This window comes from Phasianus colchicus, chromosome 26 (assembly GCF_987193195.1).
Source record: "Phasianus colchicus chromosome 26, bPhaCol1.hap1.1, whole genome shotgun sequence".
Classification (NCBI taxonomy): Eukaryota; Metazoa; Chordata; class Aves; order Galliformes; family Phasianidae; genus Phasianus; species Phasianus colchicus.
The window spans coordinates 3,613,238-3,637,564 of NC_143461.1; the positions used below are offsets into that span (position 1 = coordinate 3,613,238).

At 60.3% G+C, this 24,327-nt stretch overlaps 3 protein-coding genes across 7 annotated transcripts in view; 2 read left to right on the top strand and 1 right to left on the bottom strand.

The window, feature by feature from the left end:
* Nucleotides 1-14,447, top strand: part of HDAC5 (histone deacetylase 5) — a 30,933-nt gene extending 16,486 nt beyond the window's left edge. For 2 of the 3 annotated variants that reach the window (XM_090125224.1, XM_090125225.1), the window contains exons 11-26: nucleotides 354-532; nucleotides 2,839-3,117; nucleotides 3,719-3,863; nucleotides 5,734-5,867; nucleotides 5,986-6,106; nucleotides 6,192-6,241; nucleotides 7,408-7,515; nucleotides 8,665-8,720; nucleotides 8,804-8,891; nucleotides 8,981-9,100; nucleotides 10,493-10,590; nucleotides 10,664-10,782; nucleotides 10,878-11,011; nucleotides 11,251-11,335; nucleotides 12,844-12,997; nucleotides 13,102-14,447. In XM_090125224.1, coding sequence (XP_089981350.1) covers nucleotides 354-532; nucleotides 2,839-3,117; nucleotides 3,719-3,863; nucleotides 5,734-5,867; nucleotides 5,986-6,106; nucleotides 6,192-6,241; nucleotides 7,408-7,515; nucleotides 8,665-8,720; nucleotides 8,804-8,891; nucleotides 8,981-9,100; nucleotides 10,493-10,590; nucleotides 10,664-10,782; nucleotides 10,878-11,011; nucleotides 11,251-11,335; nucleotides 12,844-12,997; nucleotides 13,102-13,141 — 1,910 coding nt within the window. In that variant the 3' untranslated portion in view covers nucleotides 13,142-14,447. Of the gene's footprint in view, nucleotides 1-353; nucleotides 533-2,838; nucleotides 3,118-3,718; nucleotides 3,864-5,733; nucleotides 5,868-5,985; nucleotides 6,107-6,191; nucleotides 6,242-7,407; nucleotides 7,516-8,664; nucleotides 8,721-8,803; nucleotides 8,892-8,980; nucleotides 9,101-10,492; nucleotides 10,591-10,663; nucleotides 10,783-10,877; nucleotides 11,012-11,250; nucleotides 11,336-12,843; nucleotides 12,998-13,101 lie in introns of those variants that run through there. The other variant, XM_090125226.1, reaches the window with a different exon arrangement.
* On the bottom strand, nucleotides 13,427-17,886 carry G6PC3 (glucose-6-phosphatase catalytic subunit 3). Of its 3 annotated transcripts, XM_031600860.2 has the most exons (8): nucleotides 17,735-17,886; nucleotides 16,877-17,102; nucleotides 16,603-16,709; nucleotides 15,959-16,049; nucleotides 15,698-15,816; nucleotides 15,466-15,607; nucleotides 14,763-15,143; nucleotides 13,427-13,530 (listed from the first exon to the last, which is right to left on the bottom strand). In XM_031600860.2, the coding sequence occupies exons 2-7, from the start codon at nucleotides 17,092-17,094 to the stop codon at nucleotides 14,792-14,794; spliced, it is 1,029 nt and encodes a 342-aa protein (XP_031456720.2). In that variant the 5' UTR covers nucleotides 17,095-17,102; nucleotides 17,735-17,886; the 3' UTR covers nucleotides 13,427-13,530; nucleotides 14,763-14,791. The 3 variants fall into 3 exon arrangements, with proteins under 3 accessions (XP_031456720.2, XP_031456719.2, XP_031456721.2); XM_031600859.2 differs by lacking the exon at nucleotides 13,427-13,530 and having other exon boundaries at nucleotides 14,557-15,143; XM_031600861.2 differs by lacking the exons at nucleotides 13,427-13,530; nucleotides 17,735-17,886 and adding an exon at nucleotides 17,499-17,636 and having other exon boundaries at nucleotides 14,557-15,143.
* A 93-nt stretch (nucleotides 17,887-17,979) lies between these two features.
* LSM12 (LSM12 homolog) lies at nucleotides 17,980-23,432 on the top strand. The gene is made up of 5 exons (XM_031600862.2): nucleotides 17,980-18,187; nucleotides 20,449-20,582; nucleotides 22,620-22,729; nucleotides 22,937-23,063; nucleotides 23,162-23,432. Exons 1-5 carry the CDS (start codon nucleotides 18,067-18,069, stop codon nucleotides 23,252-23,254), a joined length of 585 nt encoding a protein of 194 aa, XP_031456722.1. The 5' UTR covers nucleotides 17,980-18,066; the 3' UTR covers nucleotides 23,255-23,432.
* Nucleotides 23,433-24,327: the final 895 nt, after the last annotated feature.

The window sequence follows — 24,327 nt, forward strand, 5'->3', positions numbered from 1 at the left end:
CTACAGCTGTGTCTCAGTTTCCCCCATAACCATCCCCCAATCCGCATATAGCCATCCCCAGTCCCCCATAACCATCCCCAAATCCCTCCATAACCATCCCACAATCCCCCATAGCCATACCCTAGTTCCCCTATAGCTGTGCCTCAGTCTCCCCCATAGCCATCCCCCAATCCTCCCATAACCATCCCCCAATCCTCATATAGCCATCCCCCAATTCCCATGTAGCCATCCCCAATCCCCCATAGCCATCCCCCAGTTCCCCTATAGCTGTGCCTCAGTTTCCCCCATAGCCACCCCCAACCCCCCCCAGCCTCCCCCCAGCCCCCATCACCCCGGTCCTGCTCGCCCCGCAGTGCCGTTGCTGGCCCAGTCCCCGTTGCTGGCAGCTGATCGGGGCAGCCGCGCGGTGCCCAAAGTTCCTCGGCACCACCGGCCGCTGAGCCGCACGCAGTCCTCACCGCTGCCACAGAGCCCGCAGGCGCTGCCCCACGGAGCCCTGCAGCATCACCTGCTGGACAAACAGCAGGGCAAGGTGGGGGGCGGGGGGGTGGCGATGGGGCGGGGGGGGGGTGTGGGGTAGGGATGGGGTGGCTATGGGGATGAGGTGGGGATGGGGCAGGGGTGGGGTGGGGTGGGGATGGGGTGAGGTGTAGGATAAGGATGGGGTGGGGATGGGGTGACGTGTGGGGTAGGGATGGGGTGGGGATGGGGATGGGGTGGGATGTGGGATACGGATGGGGTGGGGATGGGGATGGGGACAGGGGTGATGGGGTGGGGATGGGGTGGCTATGGGGATGGGGTGGGGTATGGGGTAGGGATGGGGTGGGGATGGGACAGGAGTGGGGTGGGGTAGGGATGGGGTGGCTATGGTGATGGGGTGGGGATGGGGCAGGAGTGGGGTGGGGTGGGGATGGGGTGAGGTGTAGGATAAGGATGGGGTGGGGATGGGGTGACGTGTGGGGTAGGGATGGGTTGGGGATGGGGCATGGATGGGGTGTGGGGTAGGGATGGGGTGGGGATGGGACAGGAGTGGGGTGGGGTAGGGATGGGGTGGCTATGGGGATGGGGTGAGGTGTGGGGTAGGGATGGGATGGGCATGGGGCAGGAGTGGGGTGGGGTAGGGATAGGGTGGCTATGGGGATGGGGTGGAATGTGGGGAAGGGATGGGGTGGGGATGGGGCATGGATGGGGTGTGGGGTAGGGATGGGGCAGCTATGGATGGGGTGGGGTGTGGGGTAGGGATGGGGTGGGGTGTGGGGCAGGCGTAGGGTGTGGGGAAGGGATGGGGTGGCTATGGGGATGGGGTGGGATGTGGGATACGGATGGGGTGGGGATGGGGACGGGTGATGGGGTGGGCATGGGGCAGGAGAGGGGTGGGGTAGGGATGGGGTGGCTATGGGGATGGGGTGGGGTGTGGGGAAGGGATGGGGTGGGGATGGGGCAGGGGTAGGGTGGGGATGGGGCATGGATGGGGTGTGGGGTAGGGATGGGGTGGGGATGGGGATGGGGTGTGGGGTAGGGATGGGGTGGGGATGGGACAGGAGTGGGGTGGGGTAGGGATGGGGTGGCTATGGTGATGGGGTGAGGTGTGGGGTTGGGATGGGGTGGGGATGGGGCAGGGGTAGGGTGGGGATGGGGCATGGATGGGGTGTGGGGTAGGGATGGGGCAGCTATGGATGGGGTGGGGTGTGGGGTAGGGATGGGGTGGGGATGGGGCATGGATAGGGTGTGGGGTAGGGATGGGGTGGCTATGGGGATGGGGTGGGATGTGGGATATGGATGGGGTGGGGATGGGGAGGGGGACGGATGATGGGGTGGGCATGGGGCAGGAGTGGGGTGGGGTAGGGATGGGGTGGGGATGGGGATGGGATGAGGTGTGGGGTAGGGATGGGGTGGGGATGGGGTGGGATGGGGGATGGGGATGGGGTGGGGATGGGGAGGGGGACAGGGGTGATGGGGTGGGGTGTGGGGTGGGGATGGGGTGGCTATGGGGATGGGGTGGGGTGTGGGGTAGGGATGGGGTGGCTATGGGGATGGGGTGGGGTGTGGGGTAGGGATGGGGTGGGGATGGGACAGGAGTGGGGTGGGGTAGGGATAGGGTGGCTATGGGGATGGGGTGGAATGTGGGGAAGGGATGGGGTGGGGATGGGGCATGGATGGGGTGTGGGGAAGGGATGGGGTGGCTGTGGGGATGGGGTGGGATGTGGGATGGGGATGGGGTGGGGATGGGGAGGGGGACAGGGGTGATGGGGTGGGGATGGGGCAGGAGTGGGGTGGGGTAGGGATGGGGTGAGGTGTGGGGATGAGGTGGGGTATGGGGTGGGTTGGCTATGGGACGGGTGATGGGATGTGGGGTGGGGATGGGGCATCTATGAGAATGGGGTGAGGTGTGGGGTAGGGATGGGGTGGCTATGGGGGGGGGACAGGGGTGATGGGGTGTGGGGTAGGGATGGGGTGTGGGGTGGCTATGGGACAGGGGTGGGGATGGGGCAGGGATGGGGTGTGGAGTGGGGATGGGGCAGCTATGGGGCAGAGATGGGATATGGGGTGGGGATGGGGTGGCTATAGGGCAGAAATGGGGTGTGTGGTGAGTGTAGGGTGAGGGTGGAATGGTTATGGGGCAGAGATAGGGTGAGGGATGGCGTGGCTGTAGGGCAGGGATGGGATGTGGGGCGGGTATGGGGCAGCTGTAGGGTGGAGATGGGGTTTGGGCTGTGGATATGGGGCAGGGTGGGGCAGCTGTAGGGTGGGGATGAAGTGGGGGGGGGCAGGGATGGGGGTGCAGGTTGGGGATATGGGCTGTGTGTGGGGCTCACCTCCCCCTCCTCCCCCTGTCAGCTGCTCCCCAAGGGGGGGGATCTGACCCGGCAGCCCCCCACGCACCCCGAGGAGACGGAGGAGGAGCTGACGGAGCAGCAGGACCCCCCCCAGGGGGCTGAAGGACCCGGCACCGCCGCCCCCCCCCCAAACGTCCTCCCCTCCCCGGATGCAGCCGACCCCCCCGAGGGGCTGCGGGACCCCCAGCGCTGTGGGGCGGAGCTGGGGGGGGGCAGCGGGGATGAGGCCGAAGCTCCGGGGGGGTCCGACGGCCCCGAGTTGGGGGTCAGCTACACACAGGTGAGGAGGGGGGGGTCGGCACCTCCCAACACCCCCCCAGTATGCTTTGGTGCACGTCCTTTGCACGAGCATCCCACCCCCCTTTGCACAGTTATATGGTGAGCGCCTCCCATTGGTGTAAACCCCCTTTCCTTTGCACAAGCATCTCCCTTTGCACAAACACCCTTTGCACGAGCACCCCTCTCTCTCTCACGAGCATCCCTGCAGCGCCCCCGGCTGCCTTTGCACGAGCACCTTTTGCACGCGCAACGCCCCCCCCTCTTTGCACGAGCATCTTTGGCACGAGCACCTTTGCTCCAACACCCTCAACCCACGTGCGCATCCCCTTTGCACCAACCCCCCCCTTGCACAAACACACACTTATGTACCACTGTGCCCCCCCCGTGCTGCAGCACACACTGACTCCAAGGTTCCATGACTCACGCCCCCCCCCCCTCCCCACATCCTCCCATCTCCACCCCCCCTCCTCATGACTCATCCCCCCCCCCCCAACCTCAGCCAACCCCCCCCAGCCCTGAGGACAAAGCAGCTCAATGCACACAGCTATTTTGAGGGGGGGGGGGGCTGTACTGATTGCCCCCCCCCCCCCCCTCACCCCCAGGTGTTCCCAGAGCCACTGTACCCCCCCGCCCCCCCCCTGGCAGTCCTGCCTCTGCCCCACCCCCCCCTCGGCCGCACTCAGTCGTCCCCCAGCAGCGTGAAGCCCCCCCAGCCCGACGGACCCCCCCAGCACCTCTTCACTACAGGTATGGGGCTGTGGGGGGGGGGGGAGCTGTGTGCCCATGGGTTGCCCTATGGGGTTTCCTTATGTCTATAGGTTGCCCCCATCCCATAGCGTTTCCCTTCTCCTGGTGCTCCTGTGGGGTGTTCCTATATCCCAAGGGGTTTTCCTGTGTCCTATGAGGTTTCCCCATTTCCCGTGGGGTTCCCATCTCCTGGTGGCCCGTGGGGCAGCCCTATATCCTACAGGATGTCCCTGTATCCCTTGGGGTGCCTTTGTCCCTTAGGGTTCCCATCTCCTGATGGTCCTGTGGGGTGTCCCCGTAACCTATAGGTACCCTTGTCACTTAGGGTTTCTCATCTCCTGGTGGCCCAGTGGGGTGTCCCTATATCCCATGGGGTGTCCCTGTATCTCATGGGGTTCCCAACTCCTGATGGCCAGTGGGGCATACTTATATCCCATGGGGTGTCCCTATATCCCTTAGGGTGCCTTTGTCCCTTAGGGTTCCCATCTCTGGTGCTCCTATGGGGCGCCCCTATATATGGGGGACCCCTGTATGGGATCATGGGGTTCCTCATCTCCTGGAGGTCCTGTGGGGTTCCCCTATACCTGGTGAAGCATTCCTGTGTCCCATGGGGTGTCCCTATATCCCTTGGGGTGTCCCTGTATCCCTTGGGATTCCCATCTCACGGTGCTTCTGTGGGGGCATCCTTGTATCCTGTGGGGTGTTCCTATAACCCATAGGGTACCCTGGTCACTTAGGGTTCCTCATCTCCTGGTGGCCCAGTGGGGTGTCCCTATATGCTATGGGGTGTCCCAGTATCCCGTGGGGTTCCCATCTTGTGGTGGTTCTGTAGGGTGTCCCTATATCCTATAGGATGGGGTATCCTTATATCCCATGGGGTTCCCCCATATCCCATGGGTTTCCCATCTCCTGGTGGGCCCATGGGGTGTCCCTGTATCCCTTGGGGTTCCCATCTCATGGTGCTTCTGTGGGGGCATCCTTATATCCTGTGGGGTGTTCCTATAACCCATAGGGTACCCTGGTCACTTAGGGTTCTTCATCTCCTGGTGGCCCAGTGGGGTGTCCCTATATACTATGGGGTGTCGCTGTATCCCATGGGGTTCCCATCTCCTGGTGGTCCTATGGGGCATGCCTATATCTCACGAGGCATCCCTATATCCTAAGAGATGTCCCTGTATCTCCTGGGGTTCCCATCTCCTGGTGGTTCCGTGGGGTGTCCCTATATCCTATGGGGTGGGGTGTCCTTATATCCCGTGGGGTTCCCCCATATCCCGTGGGGTTCCCATCTCCTGGTGGGCCCATGGGGTGTTCCTATATCCTATGGGGTGTCCCTGTATCCCTTGGGGTTCCCATCTCATGGTGCTTCTGTGGGGTCATTCTTATAACCTGTGGGATGTTCCTATAACCCATAGGGTACTCTGGTCACTTAGGGTTCCTCATCTCCTGGTGGCCCAGTGGGGTGTCCCTATATGCTATGGGGTGTCCCAGTATCCCGTGGGGTTCCCATCTCCTGGTGGTTCTGTAGGGTGTCCCTATATCCTATAGGATGGGGTATCCTTATATCCCATGGGGTTCCCCCATATCCCATGGGGTTCCCATTTACTGGTGGGCCTATGGTTGTCCCTATATCCTATGGGGTGCAGTGTCCTTATATCCCATGGGGTTCCCCTATACCCCATGGGGTTCCCACCTCCTGCTCATCCCATAGGACCCCCATCCTCCCCCCACACACCCTGGCAGTGCCGCATCCCTCGGCGCTCCCCACTCCTTACAACCCCCTCCCTCCCCCAAACCCCAAACCCCATCACCCTATGGGGTCCCCCCCCTTTATCCCTATGGGGTCCGTGCCCCCCCCTCTCCCCCCCCCTAGGCGTGGTGTACGACACCTTCATGCTGAAGCACCAATGCACGTGTGGGAACACCCACATCCACCCCGAACACGCCGGGCGCATCCAGAGCATCTGGTCCCGTCTGCAGGAAACCGGGCTGCTGGGCAAGTGTGAGGTGAGGGGGGGGGGTGGGGGGCACAGTGATGGGATGAGGAGGGGGGTGTGTGTGTGTGTGTGGGGCTCAGCCGTCTGCTCCCACCCCCCACCCCGTTTCTTTCCATCTCACCCCATAGCGCATCCGGGGTCGGAAGGCGACGCTGGAGGAGATCCAGGCGGTGCATTCGGAGCACCACGCGCTGCTGTACGGCACCAGCCCGCTCAACAGGCAGAAGCTGGATGGGAAGAAGCTGCTGGGTGTGTAAAAGGAAGGGGGGGGTCACGGGGGGGTGTGGGGGAAGGGGGTGGGACCCCCCCCCTGACGTGTGGTGCTGCCCCACAGGTCCCATCGGACAGAAGACGTATGCAGTGCTGCCGTGTGGGGGCATCGGGGTGAGTGGGGGGGGTGAAGGGGGGGGCAGAGCGGTGTGACCCCCCCATGTGTCACTGTGTGTGTATGGGGACGGGGGTCAGCACGGTGTGAGCCCCCCATGTGTCACTGTGTGTGTGTATTGGGGGGGTGAGCATGGTGTGACCCCCCCATGTGTTACTGTGTGGTTGTTTGGGGGGGGGGGGGCAGCATGGTGTGAGCCCCCATGTGTCACTGTGTATGTGTATTGAGGGGGGGGCAGCAAGGTGTGACCCCCCCATGTGTCACTGTGTGTATGGGGGGGGGGGTAGAGCGGTATGACCCCCCCCATGTGTCACTGTATGTGTGTATTGAGGGGGGGGCAGCATGGTGTAACCCCCCCCCATGTTTTACTTTGTGTATGGGGGGGGGGGGGGGGGGCAACATGGTGTGACCCCCCCCGTGTGTCACTGTATGTTTGTATGGGTGGGGGGGACAGCATGGTGTGACCCCCCCCCATGTGTCACTGTGTGTTTGTATGGGGGAGGGAGCATGGTGTGACCCCCCCGATGTGTTACTGTATGTTTGTATGGGGGGGGGGGGGCCAGCATGGTGTGACCCCCCCGTGTGTCACTGTGTGTATGACGGGGAGGCAGAGCAGTGTGACCCCCCCGTGTGTCACTGTATGTGTGTATTGAGGGGGGGGCAGCATGGTGTGACCCCCCCCATGTGTCACTGTGTGTATGGGGGGGGGGGGGTAGAGCAGTGTGACCCCCCCCCCACGTGTCACTATGTGTATGTGGGGGGGCAGCATGGTGTGACCCCCCCCCCCATGCGTGTCAGTGTGTGTTTGGGGGGGGTGCAGAGCAGTGTGACCCCCCCATGTGTCACTGTATGTGTGTATTGAGGGAGGGGCAGCATGGTGTAACCCCCCCCCCCATGTGTTACTTTGTGTATGGGAGGGGGGCAGCATGGTGTGACCCCCCCATGTGTGTCAGTGCTGTGTGTGTATTGGGGGGGGGCATGCATATTTCCCCCCCCCCTTGTGTGTGCATCACTGCTTTGCGAATGAATGAAGGGAGGGGGGGGGGGGGGGCAGAACAGTGTGATGTGTGCCCCCCCCTCCGTGTGTATCATCACTCTGTGTGTGGATACGGGATGGGATGGTGGGGGGGGGGGGTTAAAGAGAAGTGTGCCCCCCCCCCCCCAGGTTGACAGTGACACGGTGTGGAATGAGATGCACTCATCCAGCGCCGTGCGCACGGCCGTGGGCTGCCTGCTGGAGCTGGCCTTCAAAGTGGCAACGGGGGACGTCAAGGTGCGTGCAAGGCCGTGCACGAGGGGGGGGGGGGCGTGTGCACGAGGGGGAAGTCGTGCACGAAGGGGTGGGGGGGGCTGCACCGGTGTGTGTGCAGATGTTTGTGTTTGTTCCGCAGCTGTGTGCTTTGTGAGCGCGGGGGTGTTTGCACGGTGTGCACAGGTGTGTGTGCGTAAGTGTGTGCACAAGTGTGTGTCTGAGTGCTCAGGGATGTGAGTGTAAGTGTGTGTGAGTGTGCATAGCAGTGCTTTTTGTGTGTGTGCGCAACTGTGTGCACAAGTGCTCGCTGATGTGTGCACCAGTGTGTCCTTATGTGCTCGTGTGTGTGCAAAAGTGTGTGTGCACGTGCCCATGTATGCGTGCTTGTGCACACACACTCATGCTTGCGTACAAGTGCTCACAGATGTGTGTAAGTGCTTATGGATGTGTGCACAAGTGTGTGTGCACAAGTGCACGTGTAAGTGTGTGTGTGTTGTGCACACGTGTGTACAGAAGTGCTCACAGATCTGTGCACAAGTCCATGGATGTGCTCCTGTCTGTGAGCACAAGTGTGTGCACAGAGTGCATTCAAGTGCTCGTAGGTGTGTGTATACAAGTGGGCATGCATGTGAGCACAGGGTGTGCACAAGTGAGTGTGCGAGTGCTCACAGGTGTGTGCAGAAGGGCATATGGAAGTGCTCAGGTGCGTGAGCCTGAGTGCACAAGCGTGTATGTAAAATTGCTCATGTGTGAGCAGAGGTGTGTGCACAAGTTCTCACAGATGAACACCTCTATGTGCACTTTTACACACATATATGTGAGCATGGGTGTGCACAAATGCTTAAGATTGTGTGCACGTAGGTGGTGATGTGTGCAAGCATGGGTCCCTGCACACGTGCTCACGTGTGTTGTGCTCACAGATATTTCCATGTGATCACAAAGCGGCCACGTACGTGCACAAGCGAGCGTGCACAACTGAGTGTGCACAAGTGTGCACAGAAGTGTCCCTGTTTGTGTGTTTGCACACTGGTGCGCGTGCTGGCTGGCTCCGTGCACACTCAGCAGCAGATACAGTTGCTGTGAGTGCACGCACAGCACGCTTTGCACACTCAGTGAGCCCTCGTGCAAACACACACGTGTGCACACACACACACTCTGCTCTCCCTGCAGAACGGATTTGCTGTTATCCGCCCCCCCGGGCACCACGCAGAGGAGTCGGCAGCCATGTGAGTGCAATGGGGGGGGGGGGTTGGGGGCTGCACCCCTTCCCGGTGCCCCCCCCTCACTGACTGACCCCCCCCCAAAATAGGGGCTTCTGCTTCTTCAACTCGGTGGCCATTTCAGCCAAACTGCTGCAGCAGAAGCTGAGCGTGGGCCGCATCCTCATCGTGGATTGGGTGAGGGCTGCCAGGCTGGGGGGGGGGGGGGGGGGGGGTAGAGGTGTGTGGGGGGGTTGTGTGTGACCCACCCCCCCCCTCATCTCTAGGACATCCACCATGGCAACGGCACCCAGCAGGCCTTCTACAGCGACCCAGCTGTGCTCTACATCTCCCTGCACCGCTACGATGATGGGAACTTCTTCCCTGGCAGCGGAGCGCCCGAGGAGGTGGGGGGGGGACGGACACCCATGTGCCACCCCCAGCCCCCCACGTGTCACCTCCCCTCCCTTGGGTGTCCAACCCCCCCCCCCTATTGAGTGGCACACCCCCCCCTTTGTATGTCAGCCCCCCCCCCCATGTGTTGTCACTCCCCCATCTCACTCCCCTCCATTTTGTGCCCCCCCCCATGTGTTGTCACCCCCAACATTGGGTGCCCCCCCCCCCCCCCCAATTGGGTGTCACATCCCCCTTTGGATGTCAGCTCCCCCCCCCCACTGGGTGCCTCACCCATGCGTTTTTACCTCCCCCCCTCCCCCCCATGTGTCACCCCCCCATTGGGTGCCCCCCCCCATGCATTGTCACCTCTCCCTCCTTATTGGGTGTCACACCCCCCTTTGGCTGTCACCCCCCCATTGGATGCCCACCCCCAACCCCTTCATATGCCTGTAACCCCCCCCCATCTCACCCCCCTCCATTGGGTGCCCCCCCCTCATGTTTTACTCCTCCCCCCACTTTGGATGTCACCCTCCTCATTAGGTGCCCCCCCCTTGTGTCACCCCTCCCCCTATTGGGTGCCCATCCCCCCGTGTGCCACCACCCTCTCCCATTGGGTGTCCCCCCCCCCATCTCACCCACCCCTCCATTAGGTGCCCCCCCCAATGTATTGTCACCCCTCCCCCCCCTTTGAGTGTCACCAACCCCATTGGTTGCCCCCCCCCATTTTGTGCCCTCCCCTCCACTGGGTGCCCCCCGTATGCATTGTCACCCCCCCCCGCCTCGTGTCACTCCTCCCTCCCCATTGGGTGTCACCTCCCCCGTTGGATCCCCCCCCAGTGTGCCACGCTCCAGTGGGTGCCCCCCACCACAGGCCCCCCCCCCATTTTGACCCCCCCCACTTTGGATACCCCCCCCATGCATCACCCCCCCACTGAGTACCCCTTCTATGCATCATCACTCCTGTCTCCCCCTTGGGTCCCCCTCCCTTTTGACTCACCCCCCCCATATCACCCTATAGTGTGCCCCCAAACATCGCTCCCCACCCCAATTTCCTCCCCCCCCCCATGAGTCACCCCCCCATTTTACCCCCCACTGGATGCCCCCCCCAATGCATCACTCCACTGTGCCCCCCTCCACATATCCCCATGTTTCCCCTTTGGGTCCCCCCCCCCACGTGTCCCCCTATAGTGTGCTCCCCCCATGCATCAACCCCCACCCCAATTTTCACCCCCCCACGAGTCACCCCCCCTATTTTACTCCCCACTGGATGCCCCCCCCAATGCGTCACTGTCCCCCCCTCCACAACCCCCCCTATATTTCCCCATTGGGTGCCCTCCTTTGGGTGACCCCCCTCCCCACATATCACCCTACGATGCCCCCCCCCGGGGTGATGTGCTGTGCAGGTGGGCAGTGGGATGGGAGTGGGCTACAACATCAACATCGCGTGGACGGGCGGCGTGGACCCCCCCATCGGCGACGTGGAATACCTGACCGCCTTCAGGTGAGGTGGGGGGCGTAGAGGGGGGGTCCTATATGGGTGGGGGGGGGTGCCTGAGCCGCTGTGCCCCCCCCAGGACCGTGGTGATGCCCATCGCCCGTGAGTTCTCCCCCGACGTGGTGTTGGTGTCTGCTGGCTTCGATGCGGTGGAGGGGCACCAATCCCCCCTGGGGGGGTACTCCGTCACTGCCAAATGTGAGTTGGAGGGTGGGGGGGGGGGGTCAAGATGCAGCACTGCGTCCCCTCCGCCTCAATTCATTTATTTGCCCCCCCCCCTAAAAAACCCCCAGGTTTTGGCCACCTGACCAAGCAGCTGATGACGTTGGCGGGGGGCCGCGTGGTGCTGGCCTTGGAGGGGGGGCACGACCTGACGGCCATCTGCGACGCCTCCGAGGCGTGTGTCACTGCATTGCTGGGGCTGGAGGTACAAGACCCCCCCCCTAAGTCCCCCCCCCCCAAAAAAAAACCTTATCCCAATTCAGAGGGAGGGGGGCTTTGGGTTCGTGCACCCTGCGCCGTGCCTCAGTTTCCCCCATGTGGGTGGAGAAGGGGGGGGTTGGGGGAGAAGAGGGTTTCAGGGTGGTGTTGTTTGGTGGGTTGTTGTTTTTTTTTGGGGGGGGGGGGGGGCGGGGGGGGGATCCTGATGGTGGCCCTCTGCCCCAGCTGGAGCCCCTGGATGAGTCCCTGCTGCAGCAGAAGCCCAATGTCAATGCAGTGGCCACCCTGGAGAAGGTCATCGAGATCCAGAGTGAGCCCCTGGGGGGCACCTGGGGGTCTTGGGGGGGTGGGGGGCACAGGGGGGCTGCCCTCACTTTGGGGGGGAGGGGGGAGAGAGGGGTGCCAGCCGTGGAGGGACAGAAGGCAGGGAGGGGGGGGACAACACATAGGGGTCCCCAGGGCTGTCTTTGGTCTCATAGGGTGGTCCCAGGGGGTCTTTATACTTTGGGAGGGGTCCTTTCCCACTGGGGGGGGGGCGGGGGGGTTGGAGCTGCTCCAGCCATGGGGGTCCCAGGGTGTGTCCCCAGACATGTCCCTTGAGCTGTCCCTATATGGGGGTTCTGGGGGTCCCCAGGTCTGTCCTTCCCATGGGGGGCCCCCCCAGATCGGTCCCCAGCACTGGAGGATTCTGCCCCCCCCCCCTCAGCCCCCCCCCAAGCAATCCCTGCATATGGGGGTCCCAGCAGTGTGTGTGTGGGGGGGTCCCCAGGTCGATCCCATGGGGATTTCTGGGGTCCTCAGAACTGCCTTTCCTATTGAGGTGTATTCCCCCCCTCCCCCCCCAGTTCTCCCCCATATGGGATATGGGAGACCCCCAGTCTGTCCCTGGAGTGGGGGTCTTGGGGAGGGGGGAGTCCTCAGTCTGTCCCTTTAATGGGGTCCTGGGAGTGGGGGAGGGGGGTCTCCAAGTCTGTCCCTGCAATGAATGGGGTCCTGGGGGGGGGGGGGGATCCCTAGGTCTGTCCCTACAGTGGGGTCCTGGGGGGGGGGTCTTCAGGTATATCCTTGCACTGGTGGTCTGGGGGGTGGGGGTCCCCAAGTTTGTCCCTTTAATGGGGTCCTGGGAGTGGGGGGGGTCTCCAAGTCTGTCCCTTTAATGGGGTCCTGGGAGTGGGGGAGGGGGGTCTCCAAGTCTGTCCCTGCAATAAATGGGGTCCTGGGGGGGTCTTCAGGTATATCCTTGCACTGGTGGTCTGGGGGGTGGGGGTCCCCAGGTCTGTCCCTTTAATGGGGTCCTACGGGGGTGGGGGACAGGGGGGTCCTCAGGTCTGTTCCTGCATTTGGGGTGTGGAGTGGAGGGGGCTCCTGAGGTCTAGCCCATAGGGATCCCCAGGTCTGTCCCTGCAATGAATGGGGTCCTGGGGGGGGGCAGCCCCTAGGTCAGTCCCTGCAGTGAAGGTCTGAGGTGGGGGGGGGGGGTCCCTCAATCTGTCCCTGTACTGGGTGTCCTGGAGGAGGGGGGTCTCCAGGTCTCCCTGCACTGGGGGTCCTGGGGGGGGGGCAGGGAAGAGTCCTTGGGTCTGTTCCATGGGGGTCCCCGGGTCTATCCTTGAAATGGGGTCCTGGGGGGGGGGAGGAGGGGGGGGGGCCCGGCCCAGGTCAGTCTCTGATACGAAGATCACTAGAACTGCCCATCCCATGGAGGACCCCTGGAGCCCCCAGCTGCATCCTTGCCCTATGTTGGGGGGGAGGGGGGATTCTGTTTGTATGGGGGGGGGGGGGGTGTCCCGGTGCTCAACAACACGGGGGTCCCGGCAGGCACACACTGGGGGTCTCTGAAACGTGGGGGGGCTGCGGTGGGCTGCTCACTGCTGGAGGCACAGAGCGGGGAGAGCGAAGAGGCAGAGACGGTGACGGCCATGGCACTGCTGTCAGTGGGAGCTGAGAGGGGGGGCACGGACCCCAACCCCAGGTATGGCCTTAGGGAATGGATGGGGGGGGTTATATGGGGGTCCTGCTGTGGGTCTGGACTTATGGTGATGTGTGTTCCCCCCCCTCCCCCACAATTCTGTGTAGATCCGTGGAGGAACCGATGGAGGCTGAGCCTGCGCTGTGATGGAGGAGGAGAAGAAAAAGAAAAAAAAAAAAAAAAACAGCAACAAAAAAGGACAAAATGGGGTGGGGGGAGGAAAAAAAAAAAAAAAAAAAAAGGAAGAAGAAAAAAAAAAAAAGGAAAATATTTTTTTTCTATTAAAAAAAAAAAAAAGGAAAAAAAAAACCAACAAAAAAAAAGGAAAAAAACTACACCCCCCCCCCAAAAAAAAAAAAAAAAACCCAAACCACCACCACACGTAACCAAGCGAGCGCTAAAAGCAGTGCCCCCACTTCCCCCCCCCGGGCCCCCCCTCACCCCAGCAGCTCCACGCGGTGTTTGCAGTCGTGTCTGTGTGCAGCTGTGTCCACCAGCACTCCCCGTCCGTCCGTCCGTCCATCTTAGGGCCGCCTCTATATATATTTATGGAGAGATGGAGGGGGGTTTTGGGGGTGTTTTCCTTCATTTTACCCTTTTTTTTTTTTTAAACCCCCCCCCCCCCCTCCATGCTGCAATGGGGGAATAGCTGTGCCTTTCACCACCTCCTTTTTTTTTTATTTTAAAGCCTTAATTTTCCCTGATTTTATTATTATTTTTTAAATGAATTCATTTTCTCCACCGTCGTCACTTCTTTCTTTCTTCCCCCCCCACCCCACCCCCAAATAACCCCCTCCCCAATTTCAGATGGGGTCCGGCGCTCATTGAATCCCAATGGGGAAAAGGCATTGCTCCCATCATTTCTCAGCCTGAGGAGCGATGGGAGCTTTAACAGAGAGGGGAAAGCGAAGCCCCGCAGAGCAGAGGTCTCTAATTTTGTTAATTACAGAGGAATTATTTAATAGTATTTTTTTAATGGCTGGTGGCGGATGGGAGCGGCGCTTTGTGTGTCACTTAGTGGGGCGTTTCGGGGGTCTCCCCCCCCCCCTTATTTCCCCATCACCCCCCCCCCCAACTTCATTCCTATGTGTGTGCGTGGCAGTGTTGTGCTGCAGGAGGAGGCGGGGAGGGGGGGGGGGGAGGTCCTCAATTTAATGGACTGAGATCCCCCCCCCACCCCTCTCCCCATCATCATTTGGGGTGGGGGTGCTGCCCTGTTCTCCCAATGCAGGTAGAATGGTGTGGGGGAAGGGGGAGGGGGGGGAGGGAGGGTCTGGCCTTCCCAAGAGTGAGGCTGTCATGCTTTGGGTCAGTGCCCCCCTCCTCGATATCATCCCCCCCCCCCGTTTCTTTCTGTCCGTCCGCCGCCCGCTGGCTCTCGATATGGGTTTGAGTATTTTGTAATATGTCACCAATGTTCGTCCTTGTATAAATAAAACTGTTTCTGGCAATAGCCATGGGAGTGGGGGGCACAGCCTGAGGAAGGGGGGAGGGGGGGGGGGTCTGCATCCTTGTGCCCACCCCCCCCCCCCCTGCTTTTAAAAGGAACTTTGGGGCGGCGGTGGAGTGCAACAGTGCCTTTATTGGGGGCAGAAAGGGATGAGGGGATGAGCAGTGCCCCCTCCCAGGAAGAAATGGGGAGGGTGAAGGTTGCCCCCTCCCCAGGATGACCATGGGGGGATGAGGGTTGCCCCTATTTGGAGAGGATTGGCATGGCGTTCTGAGATGGGATGCTGGGGGGGGGGGGGGGGGGGCACGCATGACTCACCGTGCCAAAGTTGGGGATCCCCCACCCATCTATTCAGCATGGGGGGGGGCCTTGGGGCGGGTGATGGTGCGGGCGATGCGGGGCAGCAGCACAGCCACCAGCCCGGGCCCTGCAGCGTATTTGAGGAAGCTGGAGGCGTACCACAGTGTCACCTGCTGGGGCTGGGGAATGTGCTGCAGCCCCCGCACGGCTGCCAACGCCAATACGGCGCAGGCTGCTCGCTGCCGGGGGGGCAAAGGTTTATCCCAGCGTTGGGGGTCTCCGGCAGCCAAGCCCAGCCCCAGCGCGCTGCCCGCCACGCGGCAGATGGAGGCGAAGGGCCGCGTGTCGATGCGCAGCCAGGACGGGTCCTTGCACCAGGCGGTGGCCAAACGGATGGACCTGAATGGAGAGAGAGGTGGGGTGAGGCTGAGACCCCTCCCAGAAGGCGGGGGAAGGGGTTGGGTGCTGCTTTGGGGGCTGATCTCAGCCCGCCGTAGCCTCGGGAAGTGCATTTTAAGGCCGGTCCCTTTCGAATTCGAGGGCAAAATCTTTGGGGTTCGACCCCCAGTTCGACCAGGGGCAGATCCATGTGCCCTCCCTCTCCTCGCCCCCTTACCCTCCTGGGGGTTGAGCCCCTCTCTGTTTTGAAGAGTCAGTTCTCAGGGATGAATCCCTTCCCCCCTGGGGCTCTGAGGCCCCCCCACTCCCCACAGCTGCTCACCAGTCGATGTCAACGCCAGCAGCAACCATGAGTCTGTGCAGGGCGACCGAGCTCAGCAGCAGCCCCAGGGATGTGGCAGCAAAGAAACCCAGAGAGCGCGTGGCTGGAGTGTGAGCCTGCAGCCCCCAGCCCAGGGCAGCCCCTGTGGGGTGAACACAGTCAGGTTGGGGGATGTGGGGATGGATGTGCGGGGCTCGAGGGGATGGGAAGGGGTGACCCTTGCCCTGCTCACCTGCCACAATGCCACCCAGCACCTGGTGGGGAAAGTGAGCGAGGATGAAGATCCGTGAGAGCCCCACGGCCAGCAGCAGCAGCATGTAGGCACTGAAGGGGATCAGCTTCAGCACCAGGCTGGAAGAGGTGAGCAGGGTGAGTGGATCCCACAGCAGCCAGAGCTGCGTTCCCCATCCAGCCCAGCAGAAAGAGCCCTGCAGTGCATCTCCCTCCCCCACAGAATGCCTTCTGAGGTTTCCAGGAGTGCCCCAGCTCTCACCTCTTGGAGTGTCGGGATGCCAATGCTGTCAGTGCAGTCACCAGTGGCCACAGTGCTGCCCCAGTGATCATGCAGTGGCCGGAGGGGCTGCCTGCAAAGCACGAGATGCTCAAAGAGGGGGGCAAGGAGCCCTGCAAGCCCCCAAAACCAAAAGGCACAGAGCTCTGAGGGCCTTTAGAAAAGAAGCCCAGTGCAGACTGCCCAGTGGGTATCCTGGCCCCAGAGCTGTGCCAGCCCATCCTGTTCCCTGCTGGTCACTTCTAAGCTGTGCTGCCAACTCCTGAATGCCCCATCCTGCCAGCACTGGGATCCCCAGGCTGCCCTGCCCACCTCTACGCTGCCAGGGAGGAAGGCAGGAGCCAGAATATTTCCTCACAGAGCAAAAGAGTAAACAAATCTTTGTCGTACAGACGGGGAACTGATGCAGGAAATGCTTTCCCCAGTGCCAGCTTGGCAGGAAGGGCTCTCAGCATCCTGCTAATGCTAAGCACTGACACCAAGGAGCCCCTGGGTGCCCCTCTGAAGCCAACAGCCCGGTGTTATATACTTCCTTGTGTGCTTTCAGTTCCACACTCTCCCCGCTTTGCCCCTGGAGTCAGCAGGATGGAATCCCATGGTGTTCTGCAGGGACACACACAGCTCACCTGGTCCCGTTTCACAGCTGACAGGGAACTGACGCAGTGTGAGTGGCTGCTGGCTGGCAAAGCCCGACTCATGGATCCACCAGAACGGGCGTTCCCCAAATAAAAACCTGAGAGGGAGGGACAGAGCAGAGCAGTGAATGGATGCAGCCCAAAGCCTCAGCGCCCCACAAAGCCCCGGTGGGTTTGGGGGCTGCGGGCAGCAGCAGGAAGGTGGCTATGGGGCCGTGGCATCCCCCAGCCCTGCAGAACCCAGCGGCACAGGCTGTGCCCTCACCATTTGAAGACCACGTTGAGCCACTCAGCCACCAGCCCGACCCACAGCACTGCCACCCCCACCTTGCGGTCGAGGAAATAGGCGAGCGGGAAGCACACGGTGAAGATGCATTTGGGGTCAGCCATGGAGGTGATGGTGAGCCAAAAGTTTTCCAGCCACGGAGGCCCAGCCTGCAGCAACTCAGCGATGTGGATCCCAGTGGTGTGTAGGGCCTCCATGGTGTGGGCTGTGGGGAGGGAGAGAGTCAGGGAGGGGTCCTAGGTGGGGGGAGGATGGGGAGAGGAAGGGAATGGGATGGAGGGATGGGGGTGGGGTGGAGATAGGGATGAGATGGGGAATGGGATGGAGACAGGAAGGGGGATGGGATGGAGATGGGGATGGTGGGGATGGAGAGAGGAAGAAGATGGATGGGGAGAATGGGATGGGGATGGTGGGAATAGGATGGGGAGTGGGATGGATATGGGGATGAGGATAACGGGGATGGGATGGGGGAAGGATGGAGGGAGAGATGGAGATGGGGATGGGATGGGAAATAGGGATGGAGGTGGGAATGGGGATGGAGGCGGGGATGGGGATAACGGGGATGGTGGGGATGGGATGGAGGTGGAGACAGAAAACGGACACCGGGATGGCGGGCACAAAGGCACCGGCCGGGAGAGGCTCGGCGCGGACACAAGGCCGGGCCGCGCAGCCCTGCGGACACCGCAGCGATCGGGGCAGCCCCGAGGGACCCCCAGAGCGACCCGCCAGCCCTCTCGCCGCTCAGGGAACCCCGCAGCGGGTCGTTACGGCTCGGGGAGGGCAGCGGGCGGGGCGCGGGGCCGGCCGAGGAGCTCGCAGCGGGGTTTGGGGCCTCACCCGGGGGCCGGGGTCCCTGCGGCCCTCCAGGCGGGCAGGCCGCTAACCGCCTCTTCCTCCTACACTTCCCAGCAGCCCCTGCGGCGCGGGCGGGACGACCGCTACGGGGCGGCGCGAGGGTCAAAAAACCTTGGCTGTTCCAAGGTCACCCCGCCCCGCGGCGGCGCGCGGCGCGGCGCGGCGAGGCGACGTCGGCACGCGGGGGGAGGGGGCGCGCGCAACGTCATCACGCAAACGCGTCGACGTCATCACGCAGCGCGGTGACGTCGAGCGGCGCCCCGCCCCCCCCTTGGCCGAGCCGAGCCGCGGCGGCCGCTGCGGGCTGAGAGAAAATGGCGGCGCCGGGCGAGTGCTTCAGCGTGGGCAGCCAGGTGTCGTGCCGCACCTGCCAGGAGCAGCGCCTGCAGGGCGAGGTCGTCGCCTTCGATTACCCCAGCAAGATGCTGGCGCTCAGTATCCATCCGCCGCGCCGCCACGGGGCCGGCCGACCACCGCACCGCGGCCCGGCCTCGCTGAGGGGATGGGGGGGGGCTGAGGGGAGGGCGGGAAGGGGGTGGGGGGGGGGGTTGGGGGTTGGGCGGGGGGGGTGAGGGGATTGGGGATGGGGTGAGAGGGCTGTGCGGGGTTATTAGGGAGAGGGGGGCTGGTGGGGAGGTGGTGTTGGGGGTGGGGGTTATTAGGGGGTGAGGGGGTCTGTGATGGGGGTTTTGTGGAGCGTGGGGTGTGTTGGGGGTGGTGTGGAGGGGGGAGGAGGGTAGAGGGGTCCGTTCCAGCTTGGGATGTTGGGCGACTCTGTGATTCTGTAACGGAGTTCCTGTGGAGCGGGGAGATGTATGGAGAGGGTTGTGGGGAGGGGGGGGGGAGGGGGAAAGAGGGGATCTGTAGGGGTTTGCTGGGTGGTGGAGGGTGCTGTGGAGGGGGGATGTTATTGAGGGAGGGGGTGCTGGGGGAGTTGGGAGGCTTCTGATGGGGTTATTGGGGAGTGTGATCTGTGGGGGGAGTTATTGGGGTCCTATAGGACAAGGGGGCTTGGGGGGTGAGGGGTGGATAGGGGGGCTGTTGGGGAGTGAGGGGATCCATAGAGCAGTGAGCGAGGAGTGGGGGGGGGGGACAGGGGGGATGCAGGGTGCTTCTGGAGAGGGGACAGCCCTGCTGGGGGGGATTGTGGAGTATTGATTGGGACCTCCTGGGGGCTTTGGACAGCACAGTGAGGCTCTGGGGGAGTGGGGGAGCCTGCTGGGGGGATTCTGAGGACAGGAGGAGCCTGGGGGAGGCTCTGGTTGGGGATAGTGCTAGCTTGAGTTGCAGAGAGAGGCAGCAGCGTGGTGAGCAGGGCTCAGTGAGATTTGGGGAAGGTGGGAGGAGTCTTCTAAGGGCACATGGGGAGCATAGGGGTCTCCTGGTTGTTACTGAAGTGGAGGAGAAATGCTGTGGGGAAGGGGTCAGAGCTCTGGCATTGCCAGGCCTTGTCTGGAGGGAGCAGGAGGGCAGTGCTCAGGTCTTAAAATGCATCAGTGTGTGTGTGTATGCACTAGGATGTGCTTTATCTTTTTAACCTGGCAGTGATGTGAGAGCAAAAGGCTGGTGGGTTGATGCAGAGCATTAAGAGGGACTGCAGGAAGCTTGTGAAGGCAGACTTTGGGCCCAGGGGTGGTACTGAAAAGGGCTGGAGGAGCATTTGAGGTGATTCTATGGCCCCAGGGCTGCTTCTGGAGCTGTGAGAGAGGGCAGGAGCTGCTGGACGTCCATGTCTGCAGGCTGCATCGGTGAGGAGTGCTGGAGCATTGTGGGGAATGTCCCACAGCTCTGGAGGAGGAGTGGGACCTCCAGCAGAGTTCCCCAGCAGCAGGCTGTTCTGACTCATCGTCCGTTCTCAGCTGTAAGGTTTAGCTTCTGAGTAGTCCTGTGTGGAACCAGGAGTTGGACCTGCTGCTCCTTGTGGGTCCATTCCAACTTCAGACCTTCTGTGATCTCATCCTCTCAGGGAAGAGACTCTTGTGCCACATCCCTCGTGCTCTCTGCTGTGCAGAAATGTGTTTGCTCATGAGGGCTTTGTGGCAGCTCGGGGCTGAGGAGAGCTGAGCCCCACGGGCTTCTCTTCAATTGGAGACAGCAGTGAGGGCCTGCAGTGCAGCTCCTTGGGAACAGATTGCTCAGGAATTCGTGTCGGTTCTAGAAAGGTTTTCTGGGGGTGGTGCACTGTTGTCTCATTTACGTTTCCCAGCCATGCTGCAGCACCAAGCACAACAAACCTGGGAGGTGAGGAGCTCCTGTCCTCCTGGTGAGGCTGTGGGCTTAGCTATTGCCTGCCAGAGGAAGCAGCTGTGAGATAAAATTGTGTGAGTTTGAAGTAGGGTGGTGGTTGGGTTCACTTCCAGACCAGCTTGTGTGTAAGGGAGTGCACTGCACTGCTCAGAATGTGGCAGCTGCAGAACTGAGCTCGCTTCTTGGAAGAGACCACGCAATATCCCAGCTTGTGTGTGGTGTGGTCCTGGCAGTTTTGGGCTGAAAACATCTCTGCTGTAGTTGGGAAAAGCACGTCAGCATCAAATGAGTCAAAGGAGAGTTTGGTCGTGGTGTGCAGTCTTGCAGGTGGCCAGGTTGGCAGAGCCGGGGCAAGGATGGTGGAAAACTCACTGAAAACCACCTGCTGGCTTTCTGTGCTCAGCACCTCTCTGTCTGGGTTTGTTTTCCTTAATGCTTTGTCCCTCCAGAATGCCCTTCTTCCAGTGGGAAGCCCAACCACGCAGATATCCTGCTTGTAAACTTACAGTATGTTTCAGAAGTGGAAATAATTAACGACCGCACGGAAACCCCTCCTCCTTTAGCTTCACTCAATGTTAGCAAGGTAAGAAGGTGATTGGGGTGGGCTGGGGGCTGCCTATGGGTGGGGGGAAGCCGTGCTGTCAATACTGATGTGGGTTGGCTTTTAATGTGTCATTTGTGACTCTGTGCAGCTCTGTTCAGGGTTTGGGGGTCTGTGTGACCCCTGAACTTCTGTGCTGTGGGGCTGCTCAGCCAGGAGCTGCAGCAGGTTCTGTGGCTGTGGGCAACCCAGTGCTTGGAGGCCTTCCCTCGAGAAGGGGCACAGCTCAGGCTCTCTCTCTGCTCCTCGCCCTTTGAACTCTTGCCCTGCTCACGCAGCGCCTGCTGGCTGAATGCATCAGCCTGCTTTCTGTGCTCCTGTGGGCAGGGAGAAGCTGTGGGAGGTCGGTGCATCGGTGCATCTCTGCATGGATGCTGCTCGTCTTCAAAAGTAGAATTTCTGGCAAAGCCCCATGGCGGGGAGGTGGGACAGGAGCTGTGAAGCCCAGCATTGTCTGAGTTTTGAGGAGCAGCTTCTTGTCATCCTCCTCAAAGGGGGGAGGTGCTGAAGGGAAGGTGAGCCCACACCTTTGGGGCGCAGCCCTGGAGGTTGTGAGGCCCTCGGAGAGCTCCAGGGGAAATGTGAGCAGGGTCTTTCTCTGGGGTTCCTCCTTTTCCCACCTGGAAGCTTCTCATGGCAGTGGCCATGTCCCTGCACAGGGTGGTGGCAGCGGCTGGATGTCCCCTGCCTGGCAGTTCCCCCTCCCTTGATGAGCATGCTGACAGATTTCAGATGACACAAATGCTGTAAAGATGCAGCTCTTCAAATTGCACAGAGGGACGTGGCTCGGAGGTGTGGACAGCACCTGATGTGGCACCACTTATTCTCTCTTAGCTCTTCCTGGCGTCAAAATCCTTGCTGTAGTTTTGGTCCATGTCCCCCATGTCCCTCAGTGCAGGCAGTGTTGGAGCAGATGGGGGGGTGGTGGTGGTGGTACTGCAGCACAGAGTTCACACAGCATGGCAACCCCTGCTTGGTGCCCTGCTGTGCTCAGTGCCCTGTTCTACTCTGTGGTGCCAGGGGCTGCCCCAGCAGCAGTTCTGTTTGCTCATGTTTTGTCACTCACACCAATGGGACAGGAGAGGGGCGGTGACTCATTCATTCATGCAGGCACTGCATGAGGCACAGAGCTGAGGAAAGGTCCCAGTGCTGAGAGGATGCTGTGGAAGTGAGGAAGCTAGATGGGGGGCTGGGGGCTGTTCTGTTCTGGCTGGGGCAAATGGGAGAGGAACCTTTGGATCCTTCCCTGCAGGGCCTCACTGTGCTGTCAGTGGTGTGGCTCATGGCTGCAGCCCTGGGTGCTGTGGGTCACATTGTTTGGGTGAGAAGCCAAAGTGAAGCTGTGCTGGAGGGACGAGCAGTGTTTGCTGCAAGAAATGCCCATTCTCCCTGAGAAATTGGGCTTTTTGTACCCAGAGCAGGCTTACAGAGAGCTCACTGCTGCTGTTCGGGATGCAGTGTTGTCAGCAGTGTGTTCAGTGTCTGCAGTGCTTCTCAGCTGCCAGGTTGAGGGGGAGAGGCTCCATGTGAGGGCTGAGGGGAAGCCCTGAACCTTTTGCTGCTGCTCCATGAGCTCTTGAAGGAGCTGGGAGAAACCTCCATGGCCTTGTGTGCTGGCCACCCTGCTCCTGCTCCTTGCTCATGGGCTGCTTGTGCTGTGTCAGTGTGAGCCCCAACGGAGGCCTCCCTGCACATGGATTGTGTGCTGCCAGAGGGATTGCTGTTGCTCTTCCCAAAAAGCTGACTTTGTTGTTGTTGTTGTTACCTTTTTTGGACTGTAGTAACTGCTCTGGGATAAAGTTTCTCATACCTCCATCGTGCAAGCCTTAATGTTGTGGTTATTTCGGACTCAGCTTACCCAGGTTGTCACGCGTTAGCATGAACAAATGGAAGGTGGCTGGGAGCTAAAATGCACTGATAATTGGGGAAAGGCAGAGGGAATGCTGGTGGGTGCACAGCCATCCTCTGGGGGTGGTGTGGGGCGCAGGCAGTGTATGAAGGATCTCTATCTCCCCCCAGCTCGCCAACAAAGCACGGATGGAGAAGGAGGAGAAGCTGAGCCAGGCGTACGCCATCAGTGCGGGGGTCTCCCTGGAGGGACAGCAGCTCTTCCAGACCATCCACAAGACGTGAGTCTCTGTGCCTCCCCCCTCCCCACACCCACACTGGGGTTTTGGGGTCCCCACGTGGCCCAGGGAGGGGTGTCTGTGTTTGGTGTCACCCCCAAAAACCTGCAGGCGGTCAGCGGGATATGTTAGGTGGTGGAATGGGAACTGGGGGGGGGGAGGAGAGGGGGGACACGGCTGGGCTGATCCTTCTGCCCCCCACCCCCGCAGCATTAAGGACTGTAAATGGCAGGAGAAGAACATAGTTGTGATGGAAGAAGTGGTCATCGCCCCCCCGTACCAGGTGGAGAACTGTAAAGGCAAAGAGGGCAGCGCGCTGGGGCACGTACGCAAAATAGTGAGTACAGCAAAACAGGGAGGGGAGGGGGGGGGGGGGGGGCAGTGGGGGTCACCCCCTCCCCTCCCCGGCCATGCTGAGCCCCTCCCCACCCACAGGTCGAGAAACACTTTAGAGATGTGGAAAGCCAAAAGGTAATGCAGCGTTCACAAGCACAGCAAACACAGAAGGAGAGCGCCCTGTCGTCCTGAGGCCTGCCGGCACCGATGTCCTCCCTGGGGAACGGGGCAGCTCGCCGATTCCAAACCTTAGACTTTAAAAAAAAAAAAAAAAAAAAAAAAAGACAAACAAACAAACAAACAAAAAAAACCACACACACACACACACAGAGACAGAAAAAAAAAAAAAAAAGAAAAAAAAAAGAGAAAAGAGAATAATTTAAAAGCTCATGCATTACTTGACTAACAGACTTTCTTTTGTCCGCCATGGTTTCTTTCCCATCGGCTGCTCGCGCTCGGTTACTTTTATTTTTGGACTCCCCTCTCCCCACCCCACCCCCTTTATTTTTCCAAAGGGGGTCCTTTCCCCCCCCCCCCCCTCCTTAATGGGAGCAGCTCCCGTTTCCTCCCCCCAGAACACCTCCAAAAATAAAACTAAGCAGCAGCAGCCCCGAGCCGGGACCTGCGACCCGCACGGTCCTCTTTTAATTTTGTTTGCACAGGGCAAGGCTTGAATTAGTCCTATTTTTCTTATCTTTAAAGATATATATGAATATATATTAAAATGTTCTTTAAATATTTTTCTGCTTCCGGCAGTTCTCTTGGGATCATGGCAAAAAAAAAAAAAAAAAACCACAAAAAAACCCCACAACAAACCACCAAAATCCCCATGTTTTCACCCAAAGAGCCCAAAGTTCATCTCCAGGCAGGGGGGGGTGGGAGGGGGGGAGGATGTCCCAGTTTCTGTTTGATTTTCACTATTTCATTCTTCTTTTTTTTTTTTTTTTTTTTTTTTTTTGCCATGATTCTCCCCGTCCTCCCTCTTTGTTTTAATTTTTTTTGGGTTATTTTTTTTTTTTGTTCTGATTTTAAAGAGAAGAAATGGCTCAAAAAAAAAAAAAAAAAGTTTAATTCAAGCCCTGCCTTATGGAGTTTAAGAAAGAAGAAAGAAAAAAAAAAAAAAACATAAAGACAAAAAAAAAGAAAAAAAAAAAGGAAAAATTTTTTTAGTATTGTTTAGCAAAAAAAAAAAAAAAAAAAAACAATAAAACCCGAGATTTTTTTAACCATCACCGGTGTGGCGATGTGGGTTTGTGAGGGGACAC

Excerpts from the sequence above, each read along its gene's own strand:
- G6PC3 (XM_031600860.2), bottom strand. The coding sequence starts at position 17,094 with ATGGAGGCCCTACACACCACTGGGATCCACATCGCTGAGTTGCTGCAG. Across the intron at positions 16,710-16,876 it reads CTCAACGTGGTCTTCAAATG|GTTTTTATTTGGGGAACGCC; the intron begins GTGAGGGCACAG and ends CCTCCCTCTCAG. Across the intron at positions 16,050-16,602 it reads CAGCTGTGAAACGGGACCAG|GCAGCCCCTCCGGCCACTGC; the intron begins GTGAGCTGTGTG and ends CGTGCTTTGCAG.
- LSM12 (XM_031600862.2), top strand. The coding sequence starts at position 18,067 with ATGGCGGCGCCGGGCGAGTGCTTCAGCGTGGGCAGCCAGGTGTCGTGC. Across the intron at positions 18,188-20,448 it reads CAGCAAGATGCTGGCGCTCA|AATGCCCTTCTTCCAGTGGG; the intron begins GTATCCATCCGC and ends TTGTCCCTCCAG. Across the intron at positions 22,730-22,936 it reads TTCCAGACCATCCACAAGAC|CATTAAGGACTGTAAATGGC; the intron begins GTGAGTCTCTGT and ends CCACCCCCGCAG.